The 22,767-nt window shown below is 41.1% G+C and overlaps 1 protein-coding gene across 2 annotated transcripts in view; it reads left to right on the plus strand.

Moving 5' to 3' along the window:
• The first annotated feature begins 364 nt into the window (after nt 1–364).
• The window catches only part of LOC131255402 (vesicle-associated membrane protein 711), a 38,584-nt gene continuing 16,181 nt past the window's right edge, over nt 365–22,767 (plus strand). Inside the window, exons 1-3 of one of the 2 annotated variants that reach the window (XM_058256101.1) lie at nt 365–715; nt 4,013–4,203; nt 17,258–17,421. In XM_058256101.1, coding sequence (XP_058112084.1) covers nt 499–715; nt 4,013–4,203; nt 17,258–17,421 — 572 coding nt within the window. In that variant the 5' untranslated portion in view covers nt 365–498. The remainder of the gene's footprint in view (nt 716–4,012; nt 4,204–17,257; nt 17,422–22,767) is intronic. The other variant, XM_058256102.1, reaches the window with a different exon arrangement.

Consider the following 22,767-nt stretch of genomic DNA (forward strand, 5'->3'; position numbering starts at 1 on the left):
ATTTTTTTTTTTCACATATAGTATTCTTTGAGCTCAACTTAAACAGTTCAAACTGTGTGACCCATATTACATAGTAAAACTTTCACAAATGAGATTGGTTAATGGTTCCTCTGGCAATTGATTGGCTAACATTCTACTTGTTGAGCTGGTAACATTTAATAATCTCCATTTCAATTAAATTTATTTAATATTTGAGATATGGTCAATCTGGGTTGGGAACCTTGACGTGGACGGTTCAGATTGAGTTAATTCTATGTAATGTCTAGAGATTTTTAGTGCACGCGTATCAACCACCACGGTCAGCCAGAGCATAAAACTTTTTAATCCATCAATCAAACATTGCATATTTACATTCCTTTCCGTTTTACTCTTTCCTGGCTTCTGCAAATCAATAGGATCCCATAAAAAAAAGAAAAGTGAACAAAATTTCTTGATCTTGGTTTGATTTGGATCGTTCAAGAGAGGGTTTTCTTTGATCCTTGTGAATTGTGATCAGAGATGGCAATCCTCTATTCCCTGGTGGCGAGGGGATCTGTCGTTCTTGCGGAATTCAACGCCTCTCAGAGCAACGCCAGCGCCATCGCCCGTCAGATACTTGAGAAGATCCCCGGAAACAATGACAGCCATGTCTCCTACTCTCAGGATCGTTACATCTTTCATGTCAAGAGAACCGACGGCCTCACTGTTCTCTGCATGGCTGACGACACCGCCGGAAGTTAGCCTTCTCACCCTTTCTCATCTTCCTTGGTTCGCTTTTTTGGTTGTATGATATCCATCTGTTGGAATTTTTAATCCGAATCGCAGAAAACAGCGGCATTTGGAATCTCAAATAGCAAGAATTGGGGTTTGGATTATTGTTATTATTGTTGTTGTTATCATCATTTTGACAAAGGTAGGACAGGTTCTGTTTTTTAGCTCTCATAACTTGTCGCAACTGTCTGGTAATTGCATCACGAATGGGCGACTGTCTGAAATTCTAATGGGTTGGGCCTATTCTCCTCTTTCTGATTAGTGGACCTTCTCCCATTTAACTTGACTATTGCTGGTATTATTTTCTACCATCCATTCACAGGTTATCAATTGGAGAGTTGCGATCCTCTGGTTTGTGAAATTCTATCATGGGCCATTCATGGGTGGGCTATTGAATAAGACATTACCTGATGGTTCACAAGCGGCTGAATATTCGTTCCATTCATATCATGGATCTCCAATTTGTGTACACCTCACAAGATGTTAAAATATAACTGATGTGCACAGATTAGATTGCCTTAGCTGTCAGTCTATGCTAAAGAAATATTCGGTGCTGGAGCAGCTGATCATGAACTGTGTCGAACCACTATCCATTCAACATGGAAATGAATCGCAAGTGCTTTAATTGAATAACATGATCTTTAGAAACATATATCAGGCACTGCAGCAGCTGAGGTATCTGCAAAAAGAAAATAAGAAGATACTGAAGTCACCATCTCATCTCAACGTTTTTTGTCTGTTTAATGAAGTCATAATGGACGTAACAACTCCAAGATTTTCAAACTTTGTTTGGAGTCACCAGCAGCTCACTGCTGTTGTGTTAGTGAAATCTCAGGGTTTCCATTTGAATGGAAAATTTGCAGCAACTTTGACTTCTCCCATTTCTAGTTTTACTATCTTCTTAAACTTTCATGCTTGTTTTTTGTCATGCTTTTCTCCTTACATAACCCATACTCACATAAAATGAGAATAGTGAGGACAAAAAGAAAGAAAAACCCCCCCTCTCTTCAAGCTGGTGTGATAAAACTACCGAGGTTTATACATCTGAAAGAAAAGTAAAGAATTGCCTAAAAAAGATGCCTACCTAAAAACTAGCCTTCCTCTGACAATCCCCACCCTATCACACCAATACACATAGCTCCCACCATTGAATAACTACTTAATCATCCATATTCTTTACATCATCTTTTATTTTCCCTGTACCATTTCTTTTCCAGTGCGATCTCCTTATCTGTCAAGGAATCCTATCAAAAGAAAGAAAAAAAAAAAAAAAAAAAAAACAAACATGTATCAACCATGAAAATTTAAGAGTTTCACGTTGAAGGTAAGTCGTATTTTTTTTTCCTTCCCCTATTGGTATATGTATGATGATCAATGATCATCTTCCCCTATTGCTATATGTATGATGATCAATGATCATAGTGAATCACTCCACTGAACCTACTTTCCTAAAACACTATGAAAATTGCGTTGATTGAATGGTCCTACTAATTGTGCATGGTAGATAGAAGTTATAACCCCACTACCTCTAGGTATTTGATCCTGCACAGGCTCAAACTCGGGACTAAGACCAAAGATGAATTTAGTGATATGAAATTTCTTTTGCTGCCGTCTCATGGCCTCATAATCAGTTTACAAGGGCTGATATATGTTTTGTTATTCCCACCTACCCTTCAATGCAACAAAGTAATCCCCTATACTCTTATCTCCTTGTTGAAGAGCAAGATGTTTTGATACAACTCATATTTAAGAGTTAATTTTTTCTCACCTGAGTACATCTCTTTCATGTTTTCCCAAACTTCTTTTGCCATTTTGAAGAAGATAACATATGCCATGCTATTCCATAATAAGGCTCTAATTTGGGTATCTTTTGTCACCCAATCTTCATAATTTGGAGTTTTTTCATCAAGCTTTGAACATGTCACATACTTCAACTTTTTTCTTCTTATATGAAAAAAATTCTACTGTTGTGACCCATTATGATTAATTTGCACCATTAAGCTTGGTCGATGGGATTTAAAGATACATTATCTTAGATGAAGTCAAGAGACTACTCTTGGCATAACTCTTGGCATCCATTTCAAGTTAGAGAAGAAATCAAACACACGGAGGAGAACTTGAACTCATCCGAAAGTTGCTTTAAGGGGAAGTAGATCATTGATCTTCGCCACACTTGTATATGATTATCGAGTGATTGATACTGGATATGATAAACTATTCAACACACATTTGCAAATCTCTATGCATACTTATTCAAAATTTGGTGGTAGATGTCGGTGGCCCACTTTGAACCACCACGAATGGTTCAGGGAGAAGGGGACCTCACTCATATTCACAGGGATCAACACCAATCCACCATCTGGTGGTTGAACAACAAATGGAAGTAGTGTAAATCAGCCCGCATGGATTTAATGTTTTACCAGAGAGGAGAGAGAGAGAGAGAGAGAGAGAGAGAGAGAGAGAGAGAGAGAGAGAGAGAGAGAGAGAGAGAGAGAGAGAGAGAGAGAGAGACCACAAGTAATGGTCCACCCAGCAGATAACTTCCCATTTGTTAAGTTCATGTGACATCCAACCCATCCAATAGCTTGGCCTTATCACAGGGATCACCTAGTGCGAAAATCATCCATATCCACTCATTCAAGAAGCTAAACTTTTATTTTTTTTATTTATCAATGGCTAGACATTGTTTTCTATGGTGTGGCCTACTACATGAATGGCTATGTTATTGGATGTGTTGGACTAGGCATGCACTTAACATGATGGAAGTATTCCACTAGATGGGCTATAACTTGTTTTCCAACCGGCTATATATGTATATCCGTTCTTGAAAGTCTGTGTTCAATTGGCATCATATTTTCAATTATTTATGATTCGTTTTTATCTTGGTCAACGTTCATGCTTATTTTTGAAATGGTCAAAATAGGAGCTTTTTCTTATTATTCAACTATTCAGAAAGCCATATGCATAAATATTCCAATTATTATCGGTTTATGTTAGTTTCTTGCAACTACAGTTAAAACATTGAAAATGAATGCTTAGTCTGTGAGGAACACCATTCTGATTTGAAGCAATTTTCTTCTATCACTTTCTCATCTTCAATAATCCTGAATACTTTGAACATGTAAACTTCTCGCACGTTCTATAATTATTAATTATATCAACTTGTTATTATGCAATGCAGTCAAATTGTGTAGCTTCATTTTATTAACTTACTGTACATTTCATAGGCTTCTCAAATTTTTTTGGTCCAAATCTTGTGTAGGGAGAATCCCGTTTGCATATCTGGAGGATATTCATGGAAGATTTGTGAAGACATATGGCCGTTCTGTTCATACGGCTCTTGCTTACGCCATGAATGATGAATTTTCAAGGGTCCTGAGCCAACAAATGGAATATTATTCAAATGACCCAAATGCTGACAGGATAAATCGCATGAGAGGTGAAATGAGTCAGGTGAACTTCACTTGCTACTGGAAATTCAATAATTCAGTGGTTACTTGTTTCCACTTTCATTCATGCTGTCCTTCTGGAAGATCCTTTTTTGGAGATTGGGTTTTGGGGTTTTGCCTTGTCACTATTGTTTCATCCCATTCATGCTGATTTGTCATGAATGCTCTATGTTTGTAAATGATTGATGCTGATTAAGTTTTGGAGAACAAAGATTTAGTCTCAGGGATGGATTTAATTTTTATGTATGGTGCTTGCCACGTAGTTTCCTCACAACTTCCTTTGCTTGAATACTACTGGCATATCTGTAGCTGTAGTTGGAGCTGGTTTCAATGGGATGGTCTGGAAAGTTCCACATTTGATGCTCAAAGGCTACTGAAGGATAGTGAGATTAGCTTGTCAAAAGAATCAAGTGAAATCCACATCTAGGAGACAGGTAGGTCGTAGAGAATGGAAGTGGGAAAATAGTCAGTCTTCCGGGTTACGGCATTTGAATGTGATCTGGAGTAGAATCAGAGTGAAATAAGATCTTGACGTTCTTAAGCTGTTAAGAATTTGTGCTTTGAAATTGATTATAAAAAATAATTTGTACATTGAATGTTAGTCTCGCTTTCTTTTCTTTCTTTTTTATTCATAAAAATTTGCAACTATATTCAAGTATATATTTTGGAAATGTGCTGCAAATTTGTTCTTAGCGGGTTCATCTGGCACTACATGCTGTAGAACTTATCTATTTTCAAATTAGTCTTATGCAATAGTTGTGTTGATGTTTTGGGTCAGGCCATGACTGTTTTGGCATGAGAATGGTGCTTGTTAAACATGTGGGCTCCCTGCTGTTGTGAACAGCCAACTTTCGAGCATGACCATCCTTGTGCATGAAACCTTTTGCGTAGCTGTAATGCCTGGCAACTGCCCATCTGACCTTCCTTTACTTTTGCCTTTGGGGTATGTGCATGTGCATGTGAGTGGGGTAAATGTGATAGTGGGCTGGGGGGTGAGTGTTGGGTGTGACGGTATTGTTATGTGAGTGTTGTTAATGTCAGCCTTTGCCATGGGTGGTTCTAGAGCATGTGTAAAAGAGGAAGGCTGATGTCTTGTAGGCAGCCAATCCTAACCCATTAGCCAATCTACCAGTTAAAAGCTGTCCTGAAACTGATATAGGTTAAAATGATGATGATTGATGAAGAATGTAGAGTAGGAATCATAACCTGATTAAGAAGTGTGGGGCATCTTTGCCCCACCTAGGGCGTTGATTTAGTTTGGAAAAACATTGTGAATAAAATCCTCAACATCAATCACATTCAACTTTTGAGCTTCTATTTCTTTCATACATGTGCATTGTGTTAAGAAGCTGTCAACCAAATCCATTTCTTTGCAAGTGGGTCTGGAGTTCTATTTTATATATTTTCAGCACATGTGAGTGATGCCTTTACTCGTGATCTACCATATGCTGCCCATATTGAAGTATCTATATTATATCGACCTATATGGGTGCATCATATCTGCATTGCCTTGATATGATACATGATACGGGGCCATATTGATCCCATTTTCAAAAAAGAGAGAGAGCTGTATCTGCCCATATTGGGCCATATCGGCTAATGTCAGGCATATTGGCATCGACACGGGCTGATACGGACATAAAGGCGTGCATCATATCTGCATTGCCTTGATATGATACATGATACGGGGCCATATTGATCCCATTTAAAAAAAAGAGAGAGAGCCGTATCTACCCATATTGGGCCATATCGGCTAATGTCAGGCATATCGGCATCGACACGGGCTGATACGGACATAAAGGCTTAAATTTGATTCACCCCCCCCCCCCCCCCCACCAAAATTTCTTCTTCTTCTTTTTTCATTTAAACCATGGAGGAAGCTTATGAAGTCATTTTAGACTAGGTCTAGGCATGTTTTGGTATTATAACAAAATATTTGAGTGGGATTCGATGAATGGAAGTGGAATGGACCATTATGAGGAATCAGAAGAAAGGGTAAACCATCACCATTTTTGCATGTTCGAATCCTCTTTTTGTTGTATTTCAATATAATAGGCCCAAATTCACCAAATCATACTTGATTTCTGTTCAATTATGGCCCATTTGGTTGACTTTCAACAGGTTAAGCTGACAGACAACATTCGTATCAAAGAAAGGTCAGATACTCCATTACACACATGTCCATGTCCATGTCCAAAAAAAAAAAAAAAGATAGATTCTTGAATATCTCTCTCTCTCTCTCTCTCTCTCTCTCTCTCTCTCTCTCTCTCTCTCTCTCTCTCTCTCTCTCTCTTTTCTGATTTTTCCTTAATTATTTGGATTTAAAAAGATATTGACCGATACATACCAATACGGTCCACTACAGGCCAATACTGATACGTGATGCCCCTATTATATCGTTTTTAAGCTGGGCTGATATGCCCCCGTATATGTATCAAAACCATGATCTGCATTTTGGTCTTTCCTTGTGAGGGAGTACATTCTTTAGGGGATGTCTTGTGTATAGTTTCATGAAGTGTTAAGTAGCAGCAGATTCAGGTGTTGGAGCAGGTTAGTGTCACTACTAGAAGTTAGCAAGTATGTGAATATGTAGGAAGCAGGAGAGGGAGCAGCAGCGAGTGCTCATAGCCTAATTTGAAGCAGGAGTGGCACGTGGGTGGAAGTTTCATGATGTACTACCCTCATGTCGTCTAGGGAATTTGGAAGAAACAAAAAATGAAACATTCGTAGTGTCCGTTATTGTCAAAGTAGTCCGATCTGCAACTTTTTGATGTATTACATTTTATTCTGTAAAGGATTAATGACTAAATGAGGAGACAGAATTTCAGAACCGAATAACCACTTGTGTACCTTTTGACGGTAGTCGACTCATGAGTGCCTCCTTTGTAGGTTCTTTTCGTACTCCTTTTGTTTTGAGGTCCCTTTTCCTTCTCTAAATTCAATATTGCTCAACCATCCATGGATCTTCTAGTTCATAACTGAGACCTGAACAACTTCCTTTTTCTTCTAACGGGTTTCCTTCATGAAAGAATTAGTGAATCCATGGTATATTGTTGATCTACATTGGAACTTTCCCCTTGAATTCTGTGTAGTAGCAGCTCTGACAGTTATAGGCTTTTCTGTATTCATTCCGTTTAGTGATCCCAATCATCCTTAACCTTCTCAGGAAGAAAAAGAGAAAAAAAAGAAAAAGAAAATAAGTTCTAACAACTGATATGGACAATATTTGTCTGTTTACCAGGTGAGAGTGTTTGGCCTACTATTTTTATGGTTTTATGAGAAATGGATGGATCCTCAAGCTCTTGTTGGAATACTAATAAACATGTCTCGGCAACAAAATAAAACTAATGGTTTTCTCTACTGCTCTGTCTAAAGCTGTAACTTCACTTTGCGATTGTTTGCTACCTTAAGTCAAGAGTGTAGCTATTAAAGGGCTATCACTCAGCTGCTTCTCATATTATAACACATTACTGCCTGAAGGGAAGCACCAACATTGTTGGAATACTAATAAACATGTCTCGGCAACAAAATAAAACTAATGGTTTTCTCTACTGCTCTTTTTCTAAAGCTGTAACTTCGCTTTGTGATCGTTTGCTACCTCAAGTCAAGTTTATAGCTGCCAAGGGCTATCACTCAGCTGCTTCTCATATTATAACGCATTATTGCCCAAAGGGAAGCAGCAACATTGTCGACCTAGTTGCGGTTGCTAGATTGAGATGTTCAAGGTGTGGGGACTTTGACGGTATTGTAGGGTTGATGGGTGTAGTAGGGATTGAACCTACAATATCACTGGTACAAGTGTGGTAATCCTTCATCAACTTCCCTCCATAGTACCGTACGTAATCCTAGGGGAATTCGAATCTCTCCTTCCTACCAAAGAGAGATGTCTTGAACTACTAGATGATAGGGGCATACCTGTCTGATTGCCAGTTTATATATTTTTATCTTTCTTACTTTTTCCATGTGCCAACGACATTTCCTTTCTTTCTTGGTCAGTGACTTCTAATTGTATGGAAATCACCACCTTATTGTAATAGGTTTTACTTGGGGATTGGAAATCACTTGTGGAAAAGCGGGGATTGCCATGAGAAGGTTAACAAGGTTCATGAAGCTTCATATTGAGGATGTTAAGCCCAACTGATGAGGACATTGTGCACACACACGCCCGCACACCACCACCCCTACGCACGTACGTACGCAGAAGGAGGACCCCACCATCGATCTAGCTCGATGAAGACGTCCAGGGAGGGCCTCCTAGCTAGAAGACAAGTTTTGGTTCAGAAAAGTGAGCCCGATAGTCAAGAAAAGCCCATCATGGGATCTCATGATTGTGGCCCACTCGTCAGATTGATTTCATATTTTAGGTTTTGCTTATTGTTATTATTTAGAACATTGTGAACGCTTTAAATTTATTTGCTTGGTTTTTATTTTAGTTTACTTCATCGCCAAGTAATAGGTTGCGCACATGGTGCGAGTTTTAGGGTATAGGATTTTCCTTATAAATAGGCACCCCTTGTAGTTCTTTTGATTCATTGAAGTTAATAAAAAATTCCTGCTTTATTTTTCTGCTCTCTTCGTGAGTTGTGGAAGAATTCAAAAGTGGGTGCGAAGCCCTCCCTTTTCGAAGGGCTAACTACCGTGGTGCGAAGCCACATCGATCCCAATTCACCCCCATCTTCCATCATCTTTTTTTTCATCTTCCCCCACCATCCGTACTTCAAATTTGTCCTTTTGTTGTATCAGATTTCTTCATTACAGCAGGTTTCTAGATTTCGGCTTGCAGGCGAGCTGAAACTTTGGCGGAGCACCACGCACAAACTGTACATCGGATCGAGCTGAGATTTGGGGGTTTTGGAGTCCATCCTTGGCCGACCAGGGCTAAGGTGGCCTTTTTTTGAATAGTGGGCTCCACACACGTGCGGCCGGGATCACACGCATGTCCGTCTGGGCCATTGTTGCTATCCATACGCGGGATCATCTTTTGGCTCAGGTTTTTATCCTCTTTTATCCTCTCATAACCGTTTTTCATGAATCCTAACCCTAGATTACATGATCCCTAATTGATTTGCCCCTTTTTATCACCTTAGGGTTCCTTGAATTGAAATTAGGGAATCCCTTGGATTAGAGACTGATTTTTATGCATGAGTAGTTGATTTTATTTCCCTTTGACATCGTTTGGTTTATAATTTTTATTGGTCCACTCCTAGCTTGTGTCGGCTTGGACCCGTATAGATTTCCCTTTTTAATTGAATGTTTGGATTTTCATGTGGGACGTGGAATTTGTGTGATTGTTTCTGAATTGGTAGGATCTAAGCCTGAAATCTTGCATTTCATATTTAATTTTCCATATCCTGCATCAAATTTGGTATCAGAGCCTAGGGTTCTTGTAGGGGAATTCACCACATATATAGGGTTTAGTTTGTTTGAGTCCTTCATGCATTCAGTCCATCATATATAGCTAAATTTTAGTAACAGTGTGTAGTCTCCTTCATATAGTCTCGTAGGGTCATTTAGTTTTTAGATGCATATAGTTATCATAGCAGGTCCTTAGGTTGAGCAAGTCAGTGTATGCCCACATGTACGGGTCGCGGTTTCAGTTTGCACCCCACATTAAACATGGAGCAACTATAAGAAACAGTGGCCAAGTTAGCCTAGCAAGTTGAGTCCTTGAATAAGCATTTGGAATAACACATAGATAAACGCCTCGAAGAAATAGAGGCTTCCTTCAGGGCAAACCCCACCATTGGGGAGGATGCCCAATCTCAGGCACTTGGTCAGGAGATTAGACCAAGGAATGGAGGCGGCCAAGGAGCTGGTCATGGGCGCGTACCTATGCACCCACCCCGTGAGGGACATCATGATCAACTCCTCAAGGGAGTTAGGGTAGATGCCCCTACTTTTGATGGCCACTTAGACCCTAAAGTTTTTTTAGATTGGTTGGCGGATATGGACCACTATTTTGAGTGGTATGATATGTCGGATGCTCGACGAGTCCGATTCGCTAAGATGAAGCTTGTGGGTCAAGCAAAGAGGTTTTGGGCGACGGTTGAGTGAAAAAAAGAAAGCGAGGGAACTCCCAATAGTCCATTGGAGAGAAATGAAAGAAACGCTGAAAGAGAAGTACCTCCCTTTCTCTTATCGCATGCGGTTGATTGAGGAGTGACAGTCTCTTCGACAGGGTTCTATGAGTGTTGCTGACGATATTGAGAAATTCGAAGAGTACTCGACCTGCTGTGAGGTTGATGAGGACCCTTTTCTCACCCTTGCTCGTTTTAAAACGGGCCTCCGTCCTGACATTAGGAAAGAATTGCTCGCCAAAAACATAGACACTATCGAACAGTTGTACCAAGTAGTGTTAGATGTCGAGCAATACTTTAAAGCATCTGTGAGAAGGCGGTTTGACTTTCGCGAATCTGGTACTAAGGCCAACCCCTCTGGGGCTAAACCTAACACGGGATTCCAAAACAAACCTTCCCCTAATGTTCAGCCCAGACCTAAGGATAATAAGGGTAAAGAGATTGTTGGGTCTAGTTCACGTGGAAGTGGGGCCACTAGGTGTTTTAGGTGTCAGGGGTTTGGTCACTTTGCTCACCAGTGCGGCACGAGAGAGGGCACTAAAGTACTTATTGATGGGCAAGTAGAAGTAGTGCCCCTAGAGAGTGATAGTGAGGAGGAATATGAGCCAGTCGGAACCCCTAGTGATGAGGAAGAGGGAGTACAAGAGTCTGTGACCCTCACAATTGTGCGTTGCGCCTTGGCTCAAGCCAAGAACACTGATGACTGGCGCCGCAACACGATCTTCTACACTTATGCAAAATGTGGGGAAAAGAGCTGTAAGATGATCGTAGATAGTGGTAGTTGTGCCAACGTGGCATCAACTAGCACTGTGAGTCGTTTGGGCTTGAAGCTGGAAGCCCATCCTCAGCCCTATAGAGTCTCCTAGATTGATTAAACATCCATTCCAGTCTCACACCGCTGTCTTGTCCCTATTCAGTTCGGATCTTATAAAGACACAATTTGGTGTGATGTTATTCCTATGGATGTGGGCCATGTCATTCTGGGTAGGCCGTGGCTCTATGATAGGGATGTTACCATATTTGGTCGTTCAAATGTGTGTACATTCTGGTTTAAGGGCAAGAAGGTCAGCTAAATCCTCTGCCACCCAAGAATACAACTGGAAAAGAGTTCACCACACAGAGTGGTGTGAGCGGCCCAAAAGAAGTGAAGTCGAAGTCTAAGTCCAAACTGCTCCATATTTTGAATGCTAAAGACTTTGAGTGAGAGACGGATGCGGACTCGATGATATACGCCTTTGTGACTAGGGAGAGTGTACCAGAGACTAGCGTAGAGTTACCCACTGAGGCCATTCAGGTAGTACATGAGTTTCGTGATGTTTTTCCTGATGATTTACCGAATAAGCTTCCCCCTATGAGGGATATACAGCATGCCATTGATTTAATCCCTGGGGCAACTCTACCAAACCTCCCACATTACAGAATGAACCCGAAGGAGCACGCTGAGTTGAAGAGGTAGATTGATGAACTCCTAGAGAAGGGTTTCATTCGAGAGAGCATGAGTCCGTGTGCCGTGCCCGCCCTTCTTACACCTAAGAAGGATGACACATGGAGGATGTGTTGATAGTAGGGCCATCAACAAAATCACAATCAAGTATCGATTTCCCATACCGCGTCTTGATGACATGCTAGATATGATGGCTAATGCTACTCTCTTCTCAAAAATCGACCTCAAAAGTGGGTATCACCAAATCCGTATACGCCCTGGTGATGAGTGGAAGACGGCCTTCAAGACAAAGGATGGGCTATATGAGTGGCTAGTTATGCCTTTTGGGTTAACTAATGCCCCAACCACTTAAATGCGTGTGATGACCCAAGTGTTGAGACCTTTCATGGGTAAGTTCCTGGTCGTATACTTTGATGATATCTTGATTTATAGCATGACTAAGGAGCAACACCTCAACCATTTAAGGCAGGTTTGTGGGATCCTTAGGGCCGAGAAGTTGTACGCCAACCTAAAGAAGTGCGCGTTCTTGTCTAGTAGTGTGATCTTCTTAAGTTTTATTGTATCAGCTGAGTGCGTATCGGCGGATCCCAAGAAGGTCAAGGCCATCGTTAATTGGCCTGAACCCGGCAATATTCATGAGGTGCGCAGCTTTCATGGCTTAGCCACTTTTTATAGGCGGTTCATTCGAGGCTTCAGTTCCATTGTGGCTCCCATCATGGACTGCATAAAAAAGGGAGTTTCAATGGACAAAGGCCGCCTCGAAGGCCTTCAAGGAGATAAAGGTCAAGATGACTGAAGCTCTAGTCACGCGATTTTCAGATTTTTCAAAAGCTTTTGAAGTCGCATGTGACGCGTCAGGAGTCGGCATAGGAGGACTACTTAGCTAGGAAGGGCACCCTGTCGCCTTTTTTAGTGAGAAACTGAATGAGGCGAAGCAAAAATATTCCACCTATGACAAGGAATTCTACGCGGTAGTGCAATCACTACGCCATTGACGACATTACCTGTTACCGCAAGAATTCATCTTGTTCTCAGATCATGAGGCCTTAAGATACTTGAACTCTCAAAAGAAATTAAGCCCCAAGCATGCTAAGTGGGTTCAATTCCTTCAAGAGTACACTTTTGTGCTCAAGCATAAGGCCGGTGTAGAGAATAAGCCTGCCGACGTGTTGAGTCACATTACTCAACTCTATGAACGTTGAAGTTACGGGCCTTGAGTGCATCAAAGAAGAGTATTCTGAGTGTCCAGATTTTGGGGTTGTGTATATGTCTTTATTAGAGAGTCCGTCAGGAGCTAACGGTGAATATTTGATTTTGGACGGATATTTGTTTAGGAGTGACCGCTTGTGCATACCACACACCTCCCTTCGCGATTTTCTTGTCTGGGAGTTACATTCGGGGGGGGGGGTTGGAGGTCATTTCGGTCGTGACAAGACCATTGCCTTAGTGGAGGATAGATTTCATTGGCCAAGCCCCAAGCGGGATGTGGCCAAAATTATAAGGCAATGCCGTACTCGTCAACTGGCAAAGCAGAGGAAACAGAATACAGGATTATATACACCTTTGCCAGTCCCATTCATCCCTTGGCAGGACATCAGTATGGACTTCATGCTTGGACTTCCCAAGACTATTCGAAAGCATGACTCCATATTCGTTGTCGTGGACCATTTCTCTAAAATGGCCCACTTCATTCCTTGTTCTAAGACCTTCGACACCTCTCATGTTGCCAAACTGTTCTTTACTGAGGTTGTTAAACTGCATGGGTTACCAAAAACCATAATGTCTGACCGTGACGTGAGATTCATGAGTTACTTTTGGAAGACACTATGACACATGATGAATAATAGGCTCCAGTTTTCTTCTGCCTACCGCCCTCAGACCGATGGCCAGACTGAGGTGGTTAATAGGAGCCTAGGGAGTTTACTTCGATGTTTAGTGGGGGAGCATATCAGGACATGGGACGCCGTACTACCCATAGCCGAGTTTGCATACAATAGTTCTGTCAATAGGTCCACAGGTCTAAGTCCTTTTGAAGTCGTTACTGGTTATAAGCCTAGGAAACCTATTGATCTTATCCTCATGTCATTGTCCCATAGGCCATCAGAGTCTGCAGAGTCTTTTGCGCATCACATACATTCATTGCATCAAGAAATCAGTTGAAAGATCACTACTAGTAATGAGCATTACAAATTTTCTGCAGACCTACATAGACGTTTCAAAGAGTTCAATATTGGGGACTCTGTGATGGTTTGTAACAGGCCCGAGGGGTACCCTCCAGGGGCCGTTCGTAAGTTTACGCGCGTAGCGCTGGGCCCTTTAAAATTATAAAACGAAACGGTCTCAATGCGTATGAGGTAGATCTTCCACCTTCCATGGGAATTAGTTCCACATTCAATGTGGAGGATCTAGTTGCTTTCCAGGGACCCATTGATACTTTGTCCGGCCCTTCGCCCACCCATCCTGATGTCCCAACCTTACCCTTTGATCCATGGCCTCTTTCCGACCTTTCATCCCAGCCTCTGCCTCCCATACTTAGCCTTCACACACTTAGAGAGGAAATAGAGGATATCCTGGACCATGAGATAATTTCCACGTCGGATGGCGGGTTTCAGAAATACCTAGTTAAATGGAAGTCACGCCCAGCTTCGGACAGCGCGTGACTCATTGAGGAGGAGCTTTAGAGACTTGATCCCGACATTCTAGAGCGGTTCAGGAGTTTTATTTCGCCAGTGGTGAAATCTTCGCTGCCGGGGAGAGTTGATGAGGACATCGTGCACGCACGCCCGTACACCACCACTCCTATGCACGTATGTACGCAGAAGGAGGACCCCACCATCGATCTGGCTCGATGACGACGTTCAGGGAGGGCCTCCTAGCTAGAAGACAAGTTTTGGTTCAGAAAAGTGGGCCCGATAGTCAAGAAAAGCCCATCATGGGATCTCATGATTGTGGCCCACTCGTCGGATTGATTTCATATTTTAGGTTTTGCTTATTGTTATTATTTAGAACATTGTGAACGCTTTAGATTTCTCTGCTTGGTTTTTATTTTAGTTTACTTCATCGCCAAGTAATCGGTTGCGCACATGGTGCGAGTTTTAGGGTATAGGATTTTCTCTATAAATAGGCACCCCTTGTAGTTCTTTTGATTCATTGAAGTTAATAAAAAATTCCTGCTTTATTTTTCTGCTCTCTTCGTGAGTTGTGGAAGAATTCAAAAGTGGGTGCGAAGCCCTCCCTTTTCGAAGGGCTAACTACCGTGGTGCGAAGCCACATCGATCCCAATTCACCCCCATCTTCCATCATATATATTTTTTTTCATTTTCCCCCACCATCCGTACTTCAAATTTGTCCTTTTGTTGCATCAGATTTCTTTATTACAGCAGGTTTCTAGATTTTGGCCCGCAGGCGAGCTGAAACTTCGGCGGAGCACCACGCACAAACCGTATATCGGATCAAGCTGAGATTTGGGGGTTTTGGAGTCCATCCCTGGCCGAACAGGGCCAAGGTGGCCTTTTTCTGAATAGTGGGCCCCACACATGTGCGGCCGGGATCACACACACGTCCGTCTGGGCCATTGTTGTTGTCCACACGCGGGATTATCTTTTGGCTCAAGTTTTTATCATCTTTTATCCTCTCATAGCCGTTTTTCATGAATCCTAACTCTAGATTACATGATCCCTAATTGATTTGCCCATTTTTATCACCTTAGGGTTCCTTGAATTGAAATTAGGGAATCCCTTGGATTAGGGACTGATTTTTATGCATGAGTAGCTGATTTTATTTCCCTTTGACATCGTTTGGTTTATAATTTTTATTGGTCTAGTCCTAGCCTGCGTTGACTTGGACCCGCATAGATTCCCCTTTTTAATTGAATGTTTAGATTTTTATGTAGGACGTGGAATTTGTGTGATTGTTTCTGAATTGGTAGGATCTAAGCCTGAAATCTTGCATATCATATTTAATTTTCCATGTCCTACATCACCAACTTTGACGGGAAATCCCTTAATAACTTTGAGCCCGTTTAAACATGGCAGAGCAGTTGGGGATGACGGAATAATCAAAATTGCCAGAAGGCACTAACAAGCCAGAGGTGCAAGAACTATTAGAGGGACATTCTTCTATTTGTTTTTGGTCCATTTTAGTGGAAGGCGACTCTTTTAACATTGTTAGATGTCTTAGTCGGCAGAAATTGAGGCCATGGAAATCACACGATGTGTTAAGAGAGAAACTTGATGGTGTGCTTGCCTCAATGCTTCCTTCTATCATTTCCATCAAGGGTTAATGGGATTGTGTATTTATTAACCAATAACGACGGCAATTGATGTGTACTGGGGCCTCTATCTGGCCTGTGTGTATGTGTGTGTGTACATTTTCGTTATTTTGTAACTTGATAGACGAAGTGGATTTTACATAGACAACATGGTGGGCCCCACAAAGCTTGGGTGTTTTATGCACTATGTATAACATGTGTTGCAGGGAATTCCCGTCCAAAGGCACGGGCTGGTATTTGGGGCTTTTCTTGGTGTGATTCAATACTCTAGCAGTGTATGAGAATTGATACTCAGGCACTTAAATTTTTTACACATGGGATGTCTTAACTCAAATTAAACTGACTAAATTTTAGAACATACTACTGCAAAATCACAATCTCAAGATTAAATTGGTTGAATAATGCCAACCTTTGATATGTGGACACATTTTGTGTTCCTAGCATTGTGTGTTTATATTCCATCCAACCCATTCATCATTTGAGCGTCATCACAATGAATGGACATTCTAAAACTTAGCCTGATAAAAAACTTAGGCAAGCCAAACCATATGAACTTTTAGAGGCTGTAGGTGTGGTTTACTTTGTACTGTGGCCCACTTGACTATTAAATCCCTCTTATTTTCAATATTCACGGTGAACATGAGAAGGTTATCTTGATGGATGGAGTGGATGTCACACCTGCCATGCAGTGGGCCACATAAAGATCGCATGTTGTACCATCTGTGTGTAGAACTTGTGTTGGGAAGATTTACCTACATGAGGAGAGAGAGGAAAGGGGAGAAAATAAAGAGAAAAATCTTCAAAAATCTTGAATTTTATTTTATTTTCTTAAAGAGGAGCTCCCTTGTAGCCCTTGTCAAACTTTGTTTCCCTTCTAGTATTAGATAATTAAAACCCTCTATTGTATTCTCTCTCCTAGTCTCTAGCAAAGTGTTTGGTATTACCTAGGGTTCTGTATATTGCTTATTCATTCTTTCTTATTTGATTAATCATCATGCAAGAAATTTAGTACAAACTCAAAAGATCCTGCTACCCGATAGTTTATTTATTTATTTTTAAATATGTTACTTTAGGTGTGTATATATATATTTAGTACACACTCAAAAGATCTCAAAAGATCCTGCCACTCAATAGTTTATTTATTTTTTTAAATATGCACACACACACACACACACACACACACACACACACACACACATATTCACATCTTTTTCTTCTTCTTCTCGTTTTTTCCTTTTCTTTTACTAATAGTTGTGTGATTTTGCAGGTGCGAAATGTAATGATAGAAAATATCGATAAAGTTTTAGAAAGAGGGGATCGGTTGGAATTGCTTGTTGATAAAACTGCAAATATGCAAGGAAATACATTTCGATTCAGAAAGCAAGCTCGCCGTTTCAAGAACACTGTCTGGTGGAGAAATGTCAAGCTCACGTGTGTGCTCTTAATCCCAACGATTTAGAATCATGTGTTTGATTGTACTTATTAGTTGAATGTGTGCTGAATCTTTTATAATTTGTGCTCACACATACACGTGCGCCCGCGCACATACACATGTAATATGGTTACTGTTTATTATTTCAGCATTCCTTGCTTTTGTAAGTTGAAACCAATCATCTGAACGAGTTAACAATAACTGTAAAACATGATATTGTGAGTGTGATGGGGACATCACGCGCACACGCACACTCATGCTGCCCTCCTATGCACGTACGCCAGAAGGAGGCCCCCACCGTTGATCTGGATCGATGACGATGTCCAGGGAGGGCCTCCTAGCTAGAAGACGAAGTTTTGATTCAAAAGAGTGGGCCCGTCAGTCAAGAAAAGCCCATCATGGGATCTCATGATCGTGGCCCACTAGTCAGATTGATTTCATATTTTAGGTTTTGCTTATTAATGTTATTTAGAACATCATGGACGCTTTAGATTTCTTTGATTAGTTTTTATTTTGGTTTATTTCATCACCAAGTAATAAGTTGCGCACATGGCGTGAGTTTTGGGGTATAGAGTTTTCTTATAAATAGACACCCCTTGTAGCTTTTTTTTTAATTCATTGAAGACTAATAAAAATTTTGCGTTTTCCTACTCTCTGAGTTGTGAAGCTTAATTGGGTGCGAAGCCCTCCCTTCATCAAAGGGTTAACTACCGTGGTGGGAAGCCATATCTATCTCGATTCGCCCTCATTCATCGCCATCTCTACTACCCATCTTCTACCATCCCTTCTTCTCATCTCACCCCATCATCTACACTTCGAATCAATCATCTATTGCAGCATTTCTCCTCCTCACAGCAGAATTTCAGAATCTGGCCCTACAGGAGGGCTGAAACTTCAGCGGCACACTACGCACAAACCGTACGTCGGATCGAGCTAAGATTTGGGGGTTTTGGAGTACATCTTTGGCCGACCAGGGCCAAGGTGGCCTTTTTTTGAATAGTGGGCCCCACACACGTGCGGCCGAGATCACACGCATGTGCGTCTGGGCCATTGTTATTGTCCACGCGTGCGGTACTTCTCTAGTTCGTCTTTCTCTTTTCTTTCACTCTGCTTTCATCCAAAATCCCTAAACCTAACCCTAAATTACTTAAATCTCCAATTTTATGCCCCTTTTCTTACCCTAGGGTTCCTTAATTTGAAATTGGTGAATCCCTTAGATTAGAGACTAATTACTATGCATGTGTGGATGATTACTTCTTATCTTTGAGTATTGTTTGGTTCATAATTTTTATTGATACAGCCTTATCATGTGTAGGCCTGGACCCGCATAGATTCCCCTTAATTGAATGTTTGGACTTTCATGTGGGATATGGAATTTGTGTAATTGTTTCTGAACTAACGTGATCTTAACCCTGAAATCTCGCATATCATATTTAATTCTCATGTCCTGCATCAAATTTGGTATCAGAGCCTAGGGTTCTTGTAGGGGAATTCATTACATGTTTAGGGTTTGGTTGTTTATGTCCATACGCATCAATTCTCATCATATATGGCTGTTTAGAGATCCATAAACCCTGACATAAGCTGCTGAAATTTTCTGTTATCCCCTTATTTGAATTATTTTAGAACTTAGTTTTTAGAAACTTTCCTTTTTTGTTTTTTTTAGAAACTTTCTTAATCTCTTTTTAGAAACTAATTTCCTTTCCTTTTTCTTTTTTAGAAATTAGTTTACTTTCCTTTTTTCTTTTTTAGAAACTTACTTTCTATTTTTAGAAGCTTTCCTTTTTCTTTTTCTTTAGAAACTAGGTTGTTTTTTTTAGAAACTTTTCTAATTTGTTTTTTTCTTTTTTTAGAAGCTTTCCTAATTTGTTTCTTTAGAAACTTTCCTTTTTCGTTTTTAAAAACTAGGTTGCTTTTCTTTAGAAACTTTCCTAATTTGTTTTTTTTTTTAGAAACTTTCCTTTTTCATTTTTAGAAACTAGGTTGCTTTATATATATATATATATATATATATATATATATATATATATATATATATATATATATATAAATCTTATATTTTGACAACTATATTGCTGAATTTTAGTTGGCACCCTACACTAAACATGGAACAATTGCAAGAGTCACTAAACAAGCTGTCCCAAAAGTTGGAGTTTATGATTAAGCGCTTGGAAATTGACCAATGCTTTGAACAGCTTGATGTACCCATTACCCGACTAAAGACCATCGCCAAGACAAACCCCACCATTTGGGTGGATGTCCAATCTCAGGCAGGTGGACTGAAGGATAAACAAATGAATGGAGTTGGTCAAGGAATCAATTATGGGTGTGCACCCGTGCACCCATCCCATGAGAGACATCATGACTACTATTTTGAGGGGTATAACATGTGCGGCCTTGTGGCTGGAGAGAGTGCACCAGAGGCTAGTATAGATTTACCCACTGAGGTCATTCCAGTAATGGATGAGTTACGTGATGTCTTTTCTGATAATTTACCGGATGAGTCTCCCCTAGGAGGGATATAGAGCACACAAGAACATGGGACGCCGTAATACATACAGCCGAGTTTGTGTTTAATAGTTCTGTCGATAGGTCCACAGGTCGCAGTCCTTATGAAGTCGTTACTGGTTATAAACCTAAGAAACCTATTGATCTTGTCCCTATGTCACTGTCCCATAGGCTGTCAGAGCTTGCAGAGTCTTTTGCGTATCACATTCATTCATGACATCAAGAAATCAGGCGGAAGATCACTACTAGTAATGAATATTACATTTTTTTTGCAAACCAACATAAACGTTTCAAAGAATTCAATATTGGGGACTCCGTGATGGTCCGCATTTGGCCCGAGCGGTACCTTCTGGGAGCCGTTCGTAAGTTACACGCGCGTAGCACTGGACCATTCAAAATTATAAAACGAAACGGTCTCAATGCATATGAGGTAGATCTTCCACCTTCTATGGGAATTAGTTCCACATTCAACGTGGAGGATCTAGTTACTTTTCAGGGGATTATGATACTTGGTCTGGCCCTTCCCCTACCCGTCCTCATTCCCCATATTTATCCCTTGAACCATGGCCCCTTCTCGACCCATTTTCCCAGCCTCTACCTCCCATACCCACTCTTCCTGACCTTTCTTTCCAGCCTCTACCTCCCATACCTACCCTTCCCGACCCATTTTCCCAGCCTCTACGTCTCATACCTACCCGTCCCATCCCATTTTCTCAGCCTCTATCTCCCATACCTACCCGTTCCGACCCATTTTCCCAGCCTCTACGTCCCATACCTATCCTTCCCAACCCATTTTCCCAACCTCTACCTCTCATACCTACCTGTCCTGACTCATCTTCCCAGCCTCTACCTCCCATACCTATGCTTCCCGACTCATTTTCCCAGCCTCTACCTCCCATACCTAACCTTCAGACACCCAAAAGGGAAATAGAGGATATCCTGGACCATCAGATAGTTTCAACGTCGGACGGCGGGTTTCAAAAGTACCTGGTTAAATAGAAGTCACGCCCAGCTTCAGAGAGCACATGGCTCACTGAGGAGGAGCTTCAGAAACTTAATCCTGACATCCTGAAGCGGTTCAGGAGTTTTATTTCGCTAGTGGCAAAATCTTCGCAGTTGTGGAGAATTGATGGGGACATCACGCGCACACGCGCACTTACGCCGCCCCCCTACACACTTACACCAGAAGGAGGGCCTCACCGTCGATTTGGATCGATGACGACGTCAGGGAGGGCCTCCTAGGTAGAAGACGAAGTTTGATTCAAAAGAGTGGGCCCGTCAGTCAAGAAAAGCCCATCATGGGATCTTATGATCGTGGCTCACTAGTCAGATTGATTTCATATTTTAGGTTTTGCTTATTAATGTTATTTAGAACATCATGGACGCTTTAGATTTCTTTGATTAGTTTTTATTTTGGTTTACTTCATCACCAAGTAATAGGTTGCGCACATGGCGCGAGTTTTAGGGTATATGGTTTTCTTATAAATAGGCACCCCTTGTAGCTTTTTTTTTTTTTTTTTTTTCATTCATTAAAGATTAATAAAAATTCTGCATTTTCTTACTCTCTGAGTTGTAAAGCCTAATTGGGTGCGAAACCCTCCCTTCATCGTAGGGTTAACTACTGTGGTGCGAAGCCATATCTATCCCAATTCGCCCCCATCCATTGCCTTCTCTACTACCCATCTTCTGCCATCCCTTCTTCTCATCTCACCCCATCATCTACACTTCGAATCAATCATCCATTGCAGCAATTCTCCTCCCCACAGCAGAATATCAAAATCTGGCCGTACAGGAGGGCTGAAACTTTGGTGGAGCACCACGCACAAACTGTACATTGGATCGAGCTGAGATTTGGGGGTTTTGGAGTCCATCCCTCGCTGACCATGGCCAAGGTGGCCTTTTTCTGAATAGTGGGCCCCACACACGTGTGGGTGAGATCACACTCATGTGCGTCTGGGCCATTGTTGTTGTCCACGCGTGCGGTAGTTCTCTGGTTCGTCTCTCCCATCTTTCACTCCTCTTTTACCCAAAATCCCTAAACCTAACCCTAAATTACTCAAATCTCCAATTTTATGCCCCTTTTCTTACCCTAGGGTTCCTTGATTTGAAATTGGTGAATCCCTTGGATTAAAGACTGATTACTATGCATGTGTGGATGATTATTTCTTATCTTTGAGTATCGTTTGGTTCATAATTTTTATTGATCCAGCCCTATCATGTGTAGGCCTGGACCCGCATAGATTCCCCTTAAATGAATGTTTGGAGTTTCATGTGGGATATGGAATTTGTGTAATTGTTTCTGAACTAACGTAATCTTAAGCCTGAAATCTCGCATATCATATTTAATTCTCATGTCTTGCATCAGAGGGGGTGAAATTTGGAGTTTTATGTGATCGTTGCGTATCGCTCAAATAGACGGAAATTTATAGGATGGCTTTGAAGCCATGCTTTTTGGATAGAATGTTAGGTAGTTAAGGAACAATATGTTCATAGGATGAGTGTAGCTGAAATGAGGATGTTGAGATGGGTGAGTGGCAAGATGAGGAAGGATAGAATTAGAATTGAATGCATTCGAAGGAGATTAAGAGTAACACTTGTAGGTAATAAGATGAGGGAAAGTAGACTTAGATAGTTTGGTCATGTGTGATGGAGACCAAGCACTATGCCGATTAGGAGTGAATTGGTACAAGTTAAAACTTAAAAGGCATTAAAGGGCAAGGGATTTGTGCAACAAGACCGCGCAATAGGATCTGCTTGCATGATTGCGCAACTGAGGTCCCAAATGACCTATGCACCATGCGACTTCCGCAGATTCGTCATGGATTATAAATTCTATA

Source organism: Magnolia sinica, chromosome 9 (genome assembly GCF_029962835.1).
Source record: "Magnolia sinica isolate HGM2019 chromosome 9, MsV1, whole genome shotgun sequence".
Taxonomy (NCBI): domain Eukaryota; kingdom Viridiplantae; phylum Streptophyta; class Magnoliopsida; order Magnoliales; family Magnoliaceae; genus Magnolia; species Magnolia sinica.